General features: G+C 39.7%; 1 protein-coding gene across 1 annotated transcript in view; it reads left to right on the forward strand.

Annotated features, from left to right (window-relative positions):
- Positions 1 to 18,910, forward strand: part of HTRA3 (HtrA serine peptidase 3) — a 46,543-nt gene extending 27,633 nt beyond the window's left edge. Inside the window, exons 3-9 of the mRNA XM_073610765.1 lie at positions 1,999 to 2,221; positions 5,307 to 5,501; positions 7,926 to 7,958; positions 9,625 to 9,739; positions 12,042 to 12,090; positions 15,280 to 15,375; positions 16,390 to 18,910. Coding sequence (XP_073466866.1) covers positions 1,999 to 2,221; positions 5,307 to 5,501; positions 7,926 to 7,958; positions 9,625 to 9,739; positions 12,042 to 12,090; positions 15,280 to 15,375; positions 16,390 to 16,555 — 877 coding nt within the window. The 3' untranslated portion in view covers positions 16,556 to 18,910. The remainder of the gene's footprint in view (positions 1 to 1,998; positions 2,222 to 5,306; positions 5,502 to 7,925; positions 7,959 to 9,624; positions 9,740 to 12,041; positions 12,091 to 15,279; positions 15,376 to 16,389) is intronic.
- Positions 18,911 to 19,348: the final 438 nt, after the last annotated feature.

Below are 19,348 nucleotides of genomic sequence, written 5' to 3' on the forward strand. Positions count from 1 at the left end.
TGATCTCTCTGTGTATGAATCTTCAAGCCACCACCACACCACCACCTTACAGAGTGAACACTCACCAAAAGGAGATGCTACAATACATGTAGCAATTACAACATGTTTCTCACATCAAGTTAATCCCAGGCAATGTGTATATCAATCCTTGGTCCTCTCCTTTCAGTAGTGCCTAAAGTCTGGTCTTGGCTGTGTTAAATAAAGCTTAACCAGGAACCAACAGATCGCAAAAATAGTGTAGTATTTATTGTAATGTTGGATATATACAAAACTTCTAGTGTAAACAGCTGACCGAGGCTATTAAAAACAAGTACAATTCACATAGAGAGCCGCTGCAATCCTGGGTCATGCAGCCCCGTGACGTCAGCACAGAGTCTCCGCCCCAATGCGTTTCATCCACTTGGACGTTCTCAAGAGGGCTTCAAGTGCTAATTTCCACCATGAATGTATTGTTGCTCATTAATGTGCGGTACATCAGGAAGGATGTGCTGGAACTGGAGATAGTCCAGAGAAGGGCAACAAAACTAATAAAGGGACTGGAGGACATTAGTTATGATGAAAGGTTATGAGCAATGAACTTATTCTCTCTGGAGAAGAGACGTTTAAGAGGGGGTATGATTTCAATGTAATAAATACCGTACTGGTGACTCCACAATAGGGATAAAACTTTTTTGCGAAAGGGAATTTTATAAGACACGCGGCCATTCACTAAAATTAGAAGAAAAGCGATTTAACCTTAAACTGCATCGAGGGTTCTTTACTGTAAGAGCAGTTAGGTTGTGGAATTCTCTTCCACAGGCACTGGTTTCAGCGGGGAGCATCAATAATTAAAAAAAACTATTAGATAAGCACCTGAACGACCATAACATATAGGGATATACAATGTAATATTAACATAAAAGCACACACAGAGGTTGGACTTGATGGACTTTTTTCAACCTGCCTACTATGTAACTATACTTTTTTTTGCAGTGCAAGGTAGGTGCGTTACCTTAGTGCATTGGGGTGCACTGCAGCGCTGCAGCGCATGTAACATGCAACACATGTAACTTACCGCAATACAAAAGTGTAGACTGCCCTTAAGGTCAAGTAATACCTTGTAGCTGTTCACACTTTGATGAAAATGGAACAATAGGGAAAATAAAAATGATGAATAATGCAGCCTTTCAATAACATTAACACAATGGGGGTTATTTACGAAAGGCAAATCCACTTTGCACTGAAAGTGCACTTGGCAGTGCAGTCGCTCTAAATCTAAGGGGTAGATCTGAAATGAGGGGAAGCTCTGCTGATTTTATCATCCAATCACGTGCAAGCTAAAATGCTGTTTTTTATTTTCCTTGCATGTCCCCCTCGGATCTACATCTACAGCGACTTTACTTCCAAGTGCACTTGCAGTGCAAAGTGGATTTTCCTTTAGTAAATAACCCCCAATAGCTTTTGTTTTTCAGAGCCCCACCCCCATGTAATATTTTCATTACCTATTGATTCTGTCATCAATAGATTCATTATTTTTCCACTTTAAATAAAAAGTCAAGCTGTCCAGAAAAAGTGACAGACAGGGATTGGGACAAGCCATATGACACTGGTAGTGTTGCTTATAATAGTTAGTCTTTATATGTGGCTTCAATTTTTTCCCCTACAAATGCTGTAACTACTTAGAGACTATTGGCTTTAGTTTTTATGTTGATTACTTAAATGCTATTTAATACTACATGTCCACGTAAGAATGCCCTATTCATGGGGTGACAGTGGTTTCATGTGATTTCACTGTGGAACAAACAACGTTGTCACCCTGCTAGAGGAAGTAGAAACATAACAGATCTACTGGTGGGATCGACAGGTACTAAAACAATGTGTTGGTACTAAAATTGCTGTGTTAATGGTAGTGACAGCATGTATGTAATTTTTTATTTTTCCAGCAGTTCTGCTTTGAGGGTTTCAAACTTGCTTCACCTCCCCAATTTGTAGTAAACTACTTTCCTTATTTTTCTCCAGGCATCCGCTATTTGGACGTAACGTACCCTTGTCCAGTGGATCAGGTTTTATCATTTCAGATTTGGGGTTAATTGTGACCAATGCCCATGTGGTGTCAAGCAGTAATACTGTATCGGGTAGGCAGCACTTAAAGGTACAGCTGCATAATGGGGACACCTATGAAGCAACAATAAAGGATATTGATAAAAAATCTGACATTGCTACAATCAAGATTTATTCAAAAGTGAGTATAAGCTACATATAGGCAACACTTCAGTAAGACTTGTTCGGTGAGAAATATGGAAGCTGTCATTACTGAACATTTTTTAAAAATGCTAGTTGTCTGGCTCCCTCTGGTTTCAGTATTTAATGATTCGCGGATTAGACAAATATACAAATAACTTCTTATCGTCACACTTGTTCCTGGTCAGTGGCTACAGAAGCTATAGAATCAATAGTTTTTTTGGGCAAGTTTGTAGTTTGAAAAAGGAATGTTATAAATGGCAATGCAGGTTTATTGTAATGCTTCTCTTAATGTGTTTCATGGACAACGCTTGCCACGCACAGTTATCTTTTTAATGCAATTTTTTTCACACAAGTTACCAATCTGTAAAAACAAATAGGAGTCATTATTTTATAGCCTGAGGACATAGCATGGCACTAGGCAGGTAACATGGAGCATTTGTCAGACTTATGCCGTGTACACACAATCAGAATTTCTGACAACAAAACCGTGGATTTTTTTCCGAAAGATGTTGGCTCAAACTTGTCTTGCATACACACGGTCAAACAAATGTTGTTGGAAATTCTGAACGTGAGAACGTGGTGACGTACAAAACGTACGATGAGCCGAGAAAAAGGAAGTTCAATAGCCAGTGCGGCTCCTTCTGCTTGATTCCGAGCATGCGTGAGCTTTTGTGCAACGGACTTGTGTACACACGATCGGGCTTTCCGACAACAAGTGAAGGTGGCTGAAAATTTGAGAACCTGCTCTCAAACATTTGTGGCCAGAAATTCCAACAGCAAATGTTCGATGGAGCATACACATGGTCGGACTTTTCGACAACAAGCTCACATCTAACATTTCCCGTCGGAAAGTGCGACCGTGTGCGCGGCTTAAGTCTAGGTTCACATCTATGTGCTATGAGGTTGATGCATTTTTCAGGCACGTTTTGCCATGTGTTTTGTGTTTTTAAATCCACGTTTTTGGTGCATTTTTGCAGTTTTCATGCATTTTAAGTTTTTGTGTTGTGTTTTTTTTTCCTTTAAAGTGGTTGTAAACCCTCTGGGACCACTTTAACCTACAGATAAGCCTAGATTAAGGCTTACCTGTAGGTGCAAGAAATATCTCCTTAATCTACACGGTTAAGGAGATATTTTACAAAAACCGGGCATCGCTGTCTACAGCGCATGCGCGCCGTAGACAACGGCGCAGGCACACTGAGCATGTTGTTAGTGAAGGCGAACATGCCATCACTGACGGCCCCGCATGCATGCGTCGGAGTGGCGTCATCGCGGCTCCAGCCAGTCACAGCGCCGGAGCCGCGATATCCGAAAGTCACTCTGGGATAGATGGCAACGGCGGAGGAGGCGAACAAAGGTTGCTTCGGGGGCTTCGATCTGAGGTAAGTTGCCATGCATACTAGCTCATTATGACTTTGCCTTGCAGAGTGTATTTTTTTTTTTTTAGGCTTTACTTCCTCTTTAAAAACACTGTATATAGCTGGTTGCCAAGGAGCAGGCCAGGAAGCCAGCTGCCTTCACCTTAACAACCGATGAGTCATCAGCTGACTCATCAGCATACCAGACCTACGGGTCTGGTATGAATTTGGAGGGGACCCCCACGCCAAAATGAAAAAAAAAGGCATGGGGTCCCCCTAAATCCATACCCGAAACTTATCCGAGCATGCAGCCCGGCAGGTCAGGAAAGGGAGGGGATGAGCGAGCGCCCCCCCCCCACTCCTGAACCATACCAGGCCACATGCCCTCAACATGGGGGGGTGCCCTGTACTTCACCCCAAAGCAGCTTGTCCCCATGCTGATGGGGACAAGGGCTTCTACCCCACAACCATGAACTGTGGTTGTGGGGGTCTGCGAGCAGGGAGCTTATCAGAATCTGGAAGCCCCCTTTAAAATGCCCCCCATGTGAATGAGCATGGGGTACATTGTACCCCTACTCATTCACTAAAAAAAGCGTCACATAGAGAAAAAAAACATAAACACAGGTTTTTGACAATTCCTTTATTAAAAAATCTAAAAATAATACCAACTGATATAGATCCATTGTCAATCACGCTGCCCACCGGACCCGAAAAAAAAGGAAAAAGCTCTGCACTCATCGAAGGCTAACCACCGACTGATGGGAACCCCGCTAACAGCTGACAACTCATTGATTGTTAACGATGCAGGAGCCGGCTTCCCAGCCCGCTCCTTAGCAACCAGCTATATACAGTGTTTTTAAAGGGGGTACCCCCCACCACAAAACACATAAAAAATGCAACACTTGCATTTCTGGTGCAACTCCATTGAAGTTTATTACATGCAAAACACAATCTGCTTCGGAAAAGGTTGCAGTTGATGTATATTATAGGTGCATTTTGCATTTTTCAATACACACTTTGGTTCCATGGAAGTCTATGGAACCAAAGACACAACCTGCTGGTCCGTGGCCTTTTCCATAAAATGTGAACATGACCCATAGGAAACCATGTTAAATGGACTGCAGTTTGTTTCTGCAAAACTGAAAAAGCATTAAAAAATGCATAGGTGTGAACCAGGCCTAAATGGACTGTAGTGCATTTCTGCAAATTGCAAAATGCACCAAAAAAACACACGAGTGTGAACGTAGGGTAACTTAACATTACTATGGGATTGAGATTGACTTGCAGCTCTGTGATTGACTGATGAAAAATATTTGCTACTGTCCGTGTTCTGTGTTGTGTTAAGAAATGACTGGGATATTTGATGCTGGAACATTTTCATTTTGAAATAATATACATTTAGCCTCATGTAGTAGCAGAGCTGGGACTTTCTTCAGCAGTTTTGCATGCCATGTCTACAGTTTCAGAATAGCAATAAGCAAAATTTAGATATTTCTCAAGGGAGTTCCTGATACTACAACCAAAACTCATCTGGATACATAATAAATACGGTTATTTGCCAAACTTAGATCTAGTGTCAGTTGGCTGTGTTATTCATGGTGTGCCTATGCTCTATGTAATAGAGATTTTTTTTTTTGTAGAAATCTAATGTAAATTTGTTCAGATACAGGAGTATGTACATTGTTCCTTATCTATATAAACAAATGTAACACTTGTATTCCACTTTAGAAAAAGCTACCAGTCCTAACACTTGGCCATTCAGCAGATCTAAGGCCTGGAGAGTTTGCTGTGGCTATCGGGAGCCCATTTGCCTTACAGAACACAGTGACCACGGGAATAGTGAGCACAGCTCAGAGAGATGGAAGGGAGCTGGGCTTGAGAGACTCTGATATGGATTATGTGCAGACTGATGCCATCATTAATGTAAGTTAACTTCCTAAACCTCTTTTGTAGATGAAAGTTGCTTGTGTTCTTTATGCTGTGGACCAGGGGCGTTGCTAGGTCTACAAAAGATCTGGGGCTAGAACCCATAGCAGCGTAGTAAAGAAAGTCCGCTTGGGCGGGCATACACATGTATATACAGTAATACACGTGTGTGTGTGTATATATATCCCCAGAGAGCCCCCCACTTACATCAGGGTCCCCAGAGAGTCCCCCCTTACATCAGGGTCCCCAGAGAGCCCCCCTTATATCAGGGTCCCCAGAGAGCCCCCCTTACATCCGGGTCCCCAGAGAGCCTCCTCCTTACATCAGAGTCATCAGAGAGCCTCCCCCTTTCATCAGGGTACCCAGAGGGCCCACTATTTACATCAGGGTTCCCAGAGAGCCCCCCCTTACATTAGGGTCCCCAGAGAGCTTCCCCCTTAAATCTGGGTCCTTAGAGAGCCTCTGCCTTAAAATCAGGGACCCCAAAGAGCCTCTCCCTTGAATCAGGGTCCCCAGAGAGCCCCCCACTTACATAAGGGTCCCCCAGAGAGCCTCTCCTCCCTTTTGGGGACCCCTGCAGAGACTCTGGGCTATTGGCCCTAGATTCGGGGCTATAGCCCCAAAAGCCACCCCCTAGCGACGCCCCTGCTGTGGACCAACATGTTAGTAAGTAGAGTATAGATTTCTGGTTGTTTGGACCCTAGATATCAGTTTCCCAGTTGCTTTGAGACTTACAATACTAATTTCATAGTGCAACTTTAATACATTAGCATTTGTTACCTGATAGCGATAACATCTACTGCAATGCTCTGTAAAGTACATGGAAACATTCAATCAGCTCCTGTTCTGAAAAATAGCTTACCAAGTAATGCCCCACCACATTCATTCAAGCACACTCATACACTCGTACACTAGTCAACCTAAGATTATGGATCATGGAGGTAAAGCAGAGCACCCAGAGAAAACCCATGCAAACATCAACTAGACAGAGCCCTACTAGAGTTCAAATGTGGTATCAAATTATACAAGACAAGAAAGCTTACCACTTGCCTCTTTAAACACTAAGGGAATCCATAAACATCATATGGTGACCTCATTTAGATTTTGGATGAAATTATAACTTGTGGAACTTCACAGTCCTCACCAAAAAATGCTAGTTTGGTTTTCTACACCAAATTTGCCATTCTAAAGGAATGTTTCTTGCTTCATTGAAATTTAATACATATGTCTGACCTTTCAATTTAGAAAGGAAAATATTAAAGTCCAACCTCACTGACATAATCATAAACAACATGGAAGCAGCTCAGCTGGCTAGGCAATCATTGTCCCAACCTCAGCAGACAGTGCTCGGCAGTGCTTCTCCCAAAGTGCATCCATGATTCCTGATTTTGGCTGAAATGCATTAGAAGAGGAAACCTTTGTTGTAGCTTGATGTGTCAATAAATATCGTTCTATACATTTGTTGCAATTATGTAATGCCTTTGTTTATATATTTACTTTGTTATTAATATTTTAAAGTATATCTATAGCCCAAACTTTTTTTTTTTTTTTCATTTTGTATAGAGTGGGAAATGGTTAGAAAAACCTGTATTTTTTTTTAACCAGCTGTATCCCAATCAATAGATATGCCTTCATTTTTTTCCCTCTAGACACAACAATCTAGAAGGGAATATCCCATTGCCTCTTGGAGGATCAGGAAGGAATATTTTTCCGCTGCTGGAGCAAATTGGATCATGCTTTGCTAGGGTTTTTTTTGTGTTACTCTGGGTCAACTGTGTTTTTTTTTTTCATTTTTTTTATTGGTTGAACTAGATGGACTTATGCCTTTTTTTCCAACCAGACTAACTATGTAACACAAAGTGATCCAAAATCTTCTTTGTGACACTTGCCACCAGAACAACTATCCACAATGGTAGATTTCCTTTCAATACCTGTTTTGGTGTCACCTCAAATTTTCAGTCCCAGCAACAACAGTCACCAATGTGGTAGTAAAAACTTAACTCTATCAAAAACTGAAAAAAAGTTTTGTCTTTGGATACACTTTATTTATACTGAGTGTATGTACACATACGCTTTGCATACTCAAGGTTCCCATTCAAAACTGGGAACAACCACAAGTAAATTAGGAAAAAGTTAGGATGTTATGAACTACCTACAGGCTTGCACCAGTCTTTTCATGGAAACCATGGGGATACTCTCTGTGTACCTTTCTTTTCAAATATTTATTGAGAATAATCCAATAAAAGAAATCATACAATGAGTTTGTAATTAAACAAGGTGTACAAATATGTGAAGTTAGGCTTCTCAATATCTTTGTGTAACTTTATGCACTTACACTGATTGTTAGAAGATACTTTTTGGCAACAAGCATTTAGGCAAGCACATTAATTTGTATGCTAAAATGTTTTTGCTTTTTTATAGTATGGAAATTCTGGGGGTCCTTTAGTAAATTTGGTGAGTGTATTTACATATTTATTGTACTGAATGATAAAGTGTAGAATGAGTCGTGTGTGTGGACATTTTAATTTTTATTCAGTTTGATGTACTGTATGGCGTGATTGTTCTGTATCAAAACTGCAATATAGTTGGACATTGATGGAGCACTTATGAAATGTAGGGAAATGTCAGGCAATGTTTTCTGGGAAACTCAGTAAATGTTTCTCCCTTTTTAAAGGTAGGTACACTATGGCTGAAAGTTTGTAGGCACCTGACCATCAAACCTATATGAGCTTCTTAGATGTCTCATTCCAAAATCATGGACAGTAGCATGGATTCCCTGTAGAATGAGAGGATTTTGGGACTTTATATGAGGCATGGGTAGGTGCCTCCATCCCTATTTCAGATACATACCAAGGGGAATTTGGGACCTTGTATGAGGCAATCGGAATGCAGAGGTGAGAATAAAAGGGTTTTAATTGTAACATAGTAAAAAATGAATTGCATATATACATACACAACTGTATTTGCACAAAATGTAGGCATAAATAGGACTGCATATAAATATCATATGTCATAATAAGTACATAATAATAATGAAGTTAAATGGATATTATACAATGGCATAGCCTGTAGGTACCAGGTAGCTAGCCCAACACTGCATCTGTGATCGTAATGATGTAAAAGGGTAAATACATAACGGGTGGATTGTACCATCGGATGTGACTTATAGCTCAACGCGTTTCATGAATACCTTTCACTCATCAAGAGCAGATACATTATATTACCAAAGCAGCAGTGAATACGGCATGTGGTAACCTGTACGAGGTGCATAGGAGGCATAGATCTCGCCGCGGGGGCTGAGGTGGCGTGCATATGGGGTTGCAGCAACAGATGGTGTGGGAAAGTACATAAGTGCATGTAGGGTGTCCATGTGGCAGGGGAGGTGATGTAGCTCGTCAAATGGGGTATCCAAGGGCTGCATCCAATGCAATACCAGTGAAGAATTTGTTGGTATGCAGGAAACCCCAGGAGGAGACCGGCCGTGCATTCCGATTGCTTCATACAAAGTCCCAAATTCCCCTTGGTAAGTAGCATGGGTTCCCTTCCCTCCTTCTTTTTGTAGCTGTAACACCCCAGGAAAGGTTGACTCAAGATTTTGGAGCATGTATGCAAACATTATTATCTAATTAGCCAAAAAAGCATTTGTAAGATCAGGTAATGATGTTGAACAAGAGAACCTGGCTCTCAGCCTAAACATTCAAATTCACCCCCAAGCGGTTCAGTGGGGCTATGGTCAGGACTTTGTGCAGGTTACTCAAGTTCCTCCACATCACACCCCCAGCTTTGTCCACGGGGCACATACATTCTGAAACAGAAAACTGCCTTTACCAAACTGTTGTTACAAGGCTGCAGGCACAGAGTTGTCTAAAATGCCTTTATATGCAATAGCCTTAACAGTTCCTTCAGTGTAAACACCTGAACTCAATATTTTGGAGGGGTGTTCACATACTTTGGCGATATAGTGAAGGTGTGATGGTCAGTTGTCCATATACTTTTATTTATATAGTGTAGTCCTTGGCAGCCATGTAATATTCCTCACCCTGCCATCGGCCTATATAGACTATTTATTCTCATCTATGAGGATGTAGTGATATCATTATGTCCTTGTTTATCTCTACAGGATGGAGAAGTGATTGGTATCAATACTCTAAAAGTTGCAGCTGGAATCTCTTTTGCAATTCCCTCTGACCGCATCACAAAATTCATGACTGATACACATGACAAAAAATTTAAAGGTAAAAGAAAAAAAATGCTTCTAGAAAATTGGTTGTTGAAACTGTTGTAGAAGCCCTTAGCAACAGAACTGAACACTGAACATAATGTTTATTGCTATTCTAAATTTAGCCTTCACCCAAAACTGTTCTTTTACATGTGGGTGAGACTAGTGGGAGACTTTTCTTCAAAGTATACTTTTTTTTGTTCTGCTCTGAGGGTCAGATTCTACTGCACCCCCCTTCTGTGTGTTTAAGGATTCCATTTTAAGGTCAATGAGGTGACAAACTGTATATTTCTAACATGGTGAGGGTTGCCAGAGTTAGTTGACAAAGTTGGACCTTCATATAAGGCCAGAATTCTTATGCCCCGTACACACGGTCAGACTTTGTTCGGACATTCTGACAACAAAATCCTAGGATTTTTTCCGACGGATGTTGGCTCAAACTTGTCTTGCATACACACGGTCACACAAAGTTGTCGGAAAATTTGATCGCTCTAAACGCGGTGACGTAAAACACGTACGTCGGGACTATAAACGGGGCAGTGGCCAATAGCTTTCATCTCTTTATTTATTCTGAGCATGCGTGGCACTTTGTCCGTCGGATTTGTGTACACACAATCGGAAATTCCGACAACGGATTTTGTTGTCGGAAAATTTTATATCCTGCTCTCAAACTTTGTGTGTCGGAAAATCCGATGGAAAATGTGTGATGGAGCCTACACACGGTCGGAATTTCCGACAACAAGGTCCTATCACACATTTTCCGTCGGAAAATCCGACCGTGTGTATGGGGCATAAGATGCTGTCTCACTATCTCCACATTAAACCCCGCTCACTGCCACCATTGCATGCTTCCTGCTACTATGTTATCTACAGAAACAGCACACAAATGTAGATGATTTTACGTTCTTGTACTCTGGGTTTTATTTAAAGAAAAGCTGTGAATAATAATTCCCTTTAATAAAAGTATTATTGTAGATTCTTTTGACACTTCTCAGAGGCCCTCCTCACCTTTAGCTATGATTTACACACAATTGTTTGTATGTGGCCAGAGATGGTAATAATACAAGAAGAAAGTAAACACAAATGTTCAATATGTTTCTTTGATGAGGCTCTGTTCTGCTGTCCTTTGAACAAACCCAAAAGTTCCTATTGGAACTTGTGGGCACAAACCAGGATTTGTAGTGGATCTGGTTAGTCTTTGGAGAACATCCAATTGCTCAATTAACCAATCTGCACAGTAAACTGGTAAAGGAGTATTTTGGACCCCTATCCAGCTCACTGCTATGCTACAAAGTGTGCAAGTGGTCACTTCTCCCATTCATTCTTCTGTATAGGACACAATCCTTCTTTCATCCTTGCCAAGCAAAGACAAATGGACCAATAGGTGATTGCATTTTATAATGGTGGAATGGCACACCTACATCAGCAATGGTGTTTGAGGGATGTGAACTTTAGAAGGCAGTACAGGTGGGAGGGATACTTGTACTTTAAAGGCTAAGCAAGAAGGGGTCCAAAGAATGCTTTTATCAGGGGCGACAGCAGCAATCAGCAGTGAACACTCTGAAAGACAAAATTGCAAGTATGGATTTACTAGATCATCAGAAGAGCAAAGCCACAAACATTGCTCATCACCAGTAAATGTAGCCCTGCCTATACTATTTTCCCAGGACATATACCAGCAGGAGGTAGCTAATTTGACCATAAATAAAGTTGAGATCCTCATTCTTTGCTTCTACTGAAGGGTACTCTCTGAAAAAAAAGTAAAAAGAATCCCACATACAGGCTATACATATTGCCAGCCACCCAAAATTAAATTAATCATTATTATTATACAGGATTTAGAGCCGACAGTGTACACAGCGCTTTAAATAATAGTTTAGATTGAAGATCTTCTTTAGGATAACATATCCCTTGTCTGTGTTTAATAGTCAAACAGCAACAATCTGATGTTTAAAGCTCAAACCATACATTCAGTATTGCTCCATGATGACCTTCACTATAAACACAAGACTTTTATTGAATAATGTAAATTGAGCACATTGCACAATAAGGCAAATATTTGTCAGTGATGTACATATTATAGTATATGTTAATCTGCTGTATATTTTCCCAGTGCAAAGGACGCAGTTTGCACGTTGTAACATTTCTGATTTTGCTCTCTATTTGTTTATGTTATGTCTGAGAGACACGGGGTGGGAGACAAGGGATCTGAAGGAAGTCAACAATGTTCTTATAAAATCCAATTCCTGTATTTATTCTATTGTGGTCTAATATTAATATCCCCAATCTAACCGTCTTGTCGCTGTTTGTTTCTTCAGACGGGAAGAAGCGTTTCATCGGGATAAAGATGCTGACTATAACTCCTACGTAAGTCAAGAAGAGGAAATTGTCTACATGCCAAAAATGTTTTTTATTGCCTGACATGGAGAGGTTTGAGCTGCAGTGTTTGAAATTTTTACAAAATACATTTCTGGCTAGAGCCTGTGTACACACAGAAAGGATTAATGTTTTGGAAGGAACATAAATTGCTTTTGGTTTTTATCTTCTTTTTAGTTGCCATGTGAACTTTGAGATTTTTTTATTACTATTAGACATGAATACGTGTAAGATTTCTTTTTGACAATGGGAAATGTTGCCCTTTCCTTAAAGCTGTACTCAAAGCAAATGGCTATATACCAATTTAAAGTGGAACTAAACTTCCTCAATAAACATTAACTATTTTTAAAGTGGTTGTAAAGCCTTAAGGTTCTATGCATTAAGGTGCAAAGCCTCCTGTGCTGCAGACCCCCCCCCCCTTTTTCTTACCTGAGCCCATCCGATCCAGCGATGTGCACGAGCGCAGCGGCTTCAGCCACTGTTGCTCTCCTTATTGAACAGATTGTTAGCAGCAGGAGCCATTGGCTCCTGCTGCTGTCAATCAAAAGCTGTGACACAGGAGTGGGGAGCAGGTCCGAGTCCCGCTGTCTGTGTCAATGGATGCAACGGGACTTAGGAGCGAGCCCGTACGGGTGCCCCCCATGGAAAGCGACACTCCATGGGGGCACCTGATGAAGAGGAGGGGCCTGGAGCGCCAGCAGGGGACCTCTGAAGAAGAGGATCGAGAATGCTCTGTGCAAAACCTTTGCACAGAGCAGGTAAGTACAGGCATGTCAAAACCAGTGAAAATTAACTATGTATACCAAAATGCATATGTAGCAAAATTCACAGTAGCGCAACAATAACACCTAATTAATTCAGTGTTCAATGCAAAAATGTAATGATTGAATATATATATAATATTCCATGTGCAAAGAACATATAAAAAATATAAAAGATAATAAAATTAAAATGTCATAAAAATAAAAACAAAACAAGCATCCAATAGCAGTCCTCTTTAAACAACGAAAAAAATGTAATGATATTCCCAGTGATATCCTAATTAAGAAAGTAAGGTATCCACCACCATATGTGTCACATCAGACCCGCTCCCATCAGGTGGAAACTCACCAAATTGATTTGCCTACCACTCTCATGGTTAGGCTAGTAAGCCATAAGAATCAGTTGTTCAAAGATTCCTTAACCGCTTACAGACCGCAAGATTTGGCTGCTTAATGACCAGGCCATTTTTTGCGATACGGCACTGCATCACTTTAACTGACAATTACGTGGTCGTGCAACTTTCTTTTGATGGCATTTGATCACCTCTGCGTTTTTTTATTTTTTTGCGCGATAAAAAAAAAAAGTGAGACAATTTTGAAAAAAAACATTTTTTACTTTTTGCTATAATAAATATCCCCAAAAATGTTTTTAAAAAACACATTTCTTCATCAGTTTAGGCTGATATATATTCTTCTACATATTTTTGGTAAAAAAATTGCAATAAGCGTATATTGATTGGTTTGCGCAAAAGTTATAGTGTCTACAAACTATGGGATAGATTTATGGCATTTTTATGGCTTTTTTTTTTTTTTACTAGTAATTAGCGATGATCTGCGATTTTTAGCAGTACTGCGACATTGCTACGGACAGATCGGACTATTTTAAGATATTTTTGTGACCATTGACATTTATACAGCGATCAGTGCTATAAAAATGCACTGATTACTGTGTGAATGTCACTGGCAGTGAAGGGGTTAACCTTAGGGGCCGATCAAGGGGTTAAATGTGTGTTCCCTCAGTGTGTTCTAACTGTATGGGAATAGGACTGACTAGGGGAGGAGACATACTTTGTAGGAAAAAACGATATGTCTCCTCTCCCCTGACAGCACAGGGATTCGTGTGTTTAAACACACAAGTCCCTGTGCTGGCTCTCATGCACGCGATCGCGCATGGCCGGCGATGGTCGTGCCCGCCGGCCACGTGCATCGGGCCCCCCAGGCGTGTGTGTGGCCGCTAAAGGGAAGGATGTACCCATACGGGATTTTGCCCAGGAGAGCCATTGTGCCGCAGTGAATCTGCGTGAGCCGGTTGTGAACCGGTTAATAAGCCAATCCACTTCTCCACAATTCCAACAGGGCATCGTCATGATGAAAAGTCGTGTACAAGGAAGACACATCCGCCGCTTTTGTTTTGTTTTTCTTTTTGGACATTTTAATTTTATTATCTTTTATTTCTTTTATATTTTCTTTGCACATGGAATATTATAAATATTCGATCATTACATTTTTGTATTGAACACTGAATTAATTAGGTGTTATTGTTGCGCTACTGTGAATTTACCTATATATGCATTTTGGTATATATATTTCATTTTAACTGTTTTTGATATTTATGTTTGTAAGTAGCAGCATTGGTTATCATTTTTTCTTTGTTATTTGGAGCACGGGAGATCACTATTATATACTAAGTATAGGCATGTTTGTTATTTAAAACAAAAACAAAGTGAATGTCTACAACCACTTTACTCCGTATGCTGAAGGTATATCATATTTACCGGTACTTTGTTTTAATGCTAGGGGCTGTTTTTCAAAGTGATTTCTCAACAAAATAAAGATATATACTGTATATTAGCAATTAATATATAAAACTACTAACAGGTGTAAAGCATTTATAGGTACACATCCACAGCAACTTTCGGTGCCTCCACTCTGCCCGAATGTAGCACCATTCTGTACAGCATTTCTTGGTAATGTCAAAGTTTGCCTGTTCCTCCCTGCCTCCCATATATTGCTATTGGAAAGTGAGACATTTTGAAGAAGTGAGCTGGTAAACCCTGACACTACCAGGATGTGTTGGGTCTGTGTGTAATCAGAACACCCCTATATTTAAGTGGAGTTGGGGCACTGAATGCTAAAGCAGGAATGTATACCTGTAGGTGGCTCTTACTACCTAAACAGTAATGCCTTATTACAAAAAAAAACAATGTGCCCACCTCCAAAAATGTATTTTGTATTTTAATGGCAAGATATTTTGTATTTTTTGACAATGGCAATATGTATCTTTCACTCCAACAAACAAAATTATTGATAAAAAGCCAAAGTGCGCTCATGCCCTCACCATAATTTGGTGTACAAATAAAATAAAGAATAATCATATTAAGGATGAAGGGCTAATAATATTCTACTGCTTTGGTTTTAGACTTGTTCAAGAACTAAAACTAAACAATCCAGATTTTCCTGATGTTAGCAGTGGAATATATGTCCATGAAGTGGTGCCTAATTCACCAGCTCAGAGGTAAGAATCCAAAACTATGTTGTGATGGCTCATTTAGAAACATGGCCTGAGTCTAAAATTGGGTTAATTAAAAACCCCATTGCAGTTAGAACTTTTTTCTTATTTGTGATAGAACTGGAAAGTGGTAAACCTTTGGCGGGTTTTTATTGCTGTTCTGTTTTCCCACTAGGAAGATTTTTCTCTCTTTCCTTTTACAGTGACACTGTAAAAGGAAGTGAAGTGGATGGTGGTGATTGAGTAACTTAAATGCCTCTCAATTTTTGCACTCTACCATTTGGCAAGAATTGATATGGGATTATATGTCCTGTTATTATAGTCTTCTGTCAGAGATCTATGATGATAACATTGGAAAGGCTCTTGCCTACTCCCAATATAGGCTGCTAGCACAAGATGGGTAGAGGATCCTTCACTACTTCTGCACTGTTCAGATTAGTAAGGGAAGATTTTTATTTTTTTTTGACAGGGTGATAAGGAAGATATTTCTTGGCTAATCATGTACCTGATTATAATAAATGCCATGACATACACTGTAGATTCTCTTCCTTGAAACTGTGAAACTGGAGGATGTTTGGTCAGGTGGTACCACTACTAGCAGTAGGCATCACTGAAAACTAAGGCAAGACTGAGGTCTAAAGCTGTCTGTAATGGAATTTATCTTTGTACCCTCCTTCGTGAACCACCTAGTATATCAGCCACAATAAACCACTTTTGAATGCATTGATATGGTGTCTTCTCCATGTAATGCTGTACCTGAGTCAGTGTTGGGACTGATCATAAAGTATATTCAGAAAGTTTTGATTAGTGATATGAGTATTGTTATGTGCTTTCTAAATAATTATTTAGCTCTTTGGATCACTGGAAACTAGTAAACACCATAACCCAACCTTGTGGTCTAACGACAACATTATAGGGTGTTCTCAATAGAAAGACTGATAAAGGCTAGGTAGGCCTATCAACTATTACAAATGATGAAGTTTATAGTTTAGTGATTAACCCATTTTATCATTTCATCAGGGGTGGGATCAAAGACGGGGACATCGTTGTGAAGGTTAATGGGCGACCACTGATGACATCTACTGATTTGCACACTGCTGTAATGAATGAATCACCTTTACTACTTGAAGTTAGAAGAGGGAATGATGACCTTCTGTTTAACATAGAACCTGACGTTTCCATGTAATGAAAAAAGAAATAAAACATTTATACAAGTCAGAACATTAAGCTCACAAAGTCAATATCCACCTAGATGTTCTTTTGAGAAGCATAAGACATGTTTTCCACTGAAACACTCGGAAATACAGCTGATGCCAACTATGGAAGGACACTGTCTGGCAAGAGAACTGTCTTTTTCTGGTTTTTATTCAATGGACATGGAGTAGTTGCAGTAAATGTTCTGCACAACAACAAAAAATACCTCTTATGGAGTCAGTGACTATATTCCTCCTGGTGGGTTAATTGACAATTTGAGCTGTGTCTGTACTGTACGTCATGAACGAAGAACTTGCAGGTCAGTTGAAAATTTCAAAGTTTTTTTTTATCATAAAAGGTACAGAGACAACTAAGGAGTAGAAGAAGTGTGGATACATATGACTTTCCTTAGGCTGTAGAATAGATGTTTTCTATAAAAAAAATATATAAACACCACTGTACAAAATTAAGCAAAACACCAAAATATAACATTACATAAAACATCTTTAATTCAATCCAATAGATAGATGTTAGTATACCAACTGGTTACAAGACCTAGTCTTTAAGACATGCAAAGCAAAAAATATGCTTGTTTTAATGCCCTCTCCGCAGCAACATACGTTCACCTTTCCTTCTCTTACCCGCTGGTACAGGTGTGACAAAACATATGACTCACTCCTCTTCCTCTCATATCACAATGTTGGTGAAAGACGATTGACATGATATTCGAGGATGGGGAGAGGAGTCCTTAGCCCCATGTAGCCCCAAATTCAGAAACGTGAAACGTACACAAGGTTTAGTCTATACAATATCCCACCTTTTAAATGCTACCACTCCAGTGGCCCTCCATTAAGTTTAGCAGAAAGAAAATACCTTTTTTTGCTATGTGGTCATGTGATCAAAAAGCTCCATCTCTTCTATGTAATGTAGAGGTACAACAATGGAGCTGAATTGAAAAGAGCATTGATGCCACCCAGTTGCATTCACTGCTTTAGGCATTGCCGGAGAGAATGGGTGTTCCCTCTGACCAGCCGAACATTTGCACAGAAGAGATGGAGCTGTGCATAGAAAGACAAAAAATATTTTTGCTAAAATGTATGCAGGACAATGGGGAGCACTGGGGAGACAGAATTTAAAAGGCGGTGTGTTGTATTGCCAAACTTCTACTTCCTCTCTCTTGGTGGCTGAATGGATCAAAGAAAGGTGCATTTGTGTTGCTGGTTCATCTTCTGACTGGGCGATAGTGATCTACAAAGTATTGTATATCTTATTTAAAAAAAACTTTTAGAAAAAAGAAACAACTATTTGTTTTATTCTTTAACACAATACCACAAAGTCTTTATTGATTTAGCCTAGAAATGGCTGCCTCCTCTGTTTTGCAGGCAACACAAATAGTTTAACTAGTACATATTGCCTATCCCTTAGAATTTTGTAAAATCATGTGAATCAGGATATCAAAGGACAAGTATTCTATTGTTAACCCTCTTATAAAAATTTCTAAGAAAAGTTACTACCCTGAGTAATGAATATAACAGGTATTAAAAATAAGAATCAAAAATAGCTACTGTACCCTCATAAACTTTGGATGACCAAATGTGGAAGCACTCTTCATGTGACAACTGTTAAATGGAAGCTTTAGCGTCCATGCACACTGGGCTTAAAAATCGCTGCTTCTACAGGAGTTTTGCGCCTTTGCCTGTAGAAGCAGCTCAATTTTATCCTATGTGTCCATGTACATTAGGATGATTAGAGGCATATTTTGAGATCAGCATGTAGAGGCAGAAAAAAAAAACTCACTCTGGTTTACATTTTTGAAAGGAGTTTACTGGCAGAAAAAAAAGCTAAATGCTCCTAAACATCTGTACAAAAACAATCAGAAAACAAAATAGAAACGTTTATCACTTCTATGGCTAGCCATACCTTTAGAAAAAATAAAATGGCATTTTTAGATCTGGCCAATCCACCCAACCCCACATGTGTTAATCTGAGCTTAACGATCTAATAATTAGTATTAGCGCTATTTTTGTAATCTACTGATGTGATTATTGGTGCACTTGGGTAAAATTTCTACAGCTATCAGGTCCACTTTAAATAAATAGGTACTTTGGACCATATGCTATTGAAATTCCATCAGAATCTAGTCTTTCTAGAATATATTGCATAATTCTTATAGAATTAATGACTTATAAATGCGCAGTAAACACATCTTGTGCAAAGTCATATGGGTACCCATCAGTGCCTTGATCCACAGGAAAATCCTTCTACTTTATGCAGGTAATTTACTATGTATTTTGTGTACTGTATATATTTCTGCTGTAAAAAAATAAAGTTTATATACTGTATAAAAGTTTGTCATGTGATTTTTTGAAAACCATGTTTTTCACTGTAAGTATTGTTAGATGTCAAATTTAGGATGCAGATGGCCAGATTACTGACACAGGCTGGTGTGGATCCAGTGTGTCACCAGTTGTAGACATAAAGCAAAAGTCTAAGCAAAAGTCTAAAGGGAGTTTTCTTGTCCCTAGGAACCTCTAGCATTGGAATTAATGCAAAGCTGTTTGGCACTGCCAAGTTGCAGCCCTGATGTCTGCCCCACTCAATAGAGTTGAAGAACTTACAGGGAACCGGGCATAGTCCTCATGCAAGCCAAGGTCATGGTTGAGGCATAGTCGTAGTATATAGACAATGGCCAGCCATAGAAAATGAACCAGAAAAAGCAAAAAACTTTATTATGGTATAAGGTCAAGGTATCAGAAACCAAAACGCAGGATTAGTCCATACCAGG

This window comes from Aquarana catesbeiana, linkage group LG01, assembly GCF_042186555.1.
Source record: "Aquarana catesbeiana isolate 2022-GZ linkage group LG01, ASM4218655v1, whole genome shotgun sequence".
Taxonomy (NCBI): domain Eukaryota; kingdom Metazoa; phylum Chordata; class Amphibia; order Anura; family Ranidae; genus Aquarana; species Aquarana catesbeiana.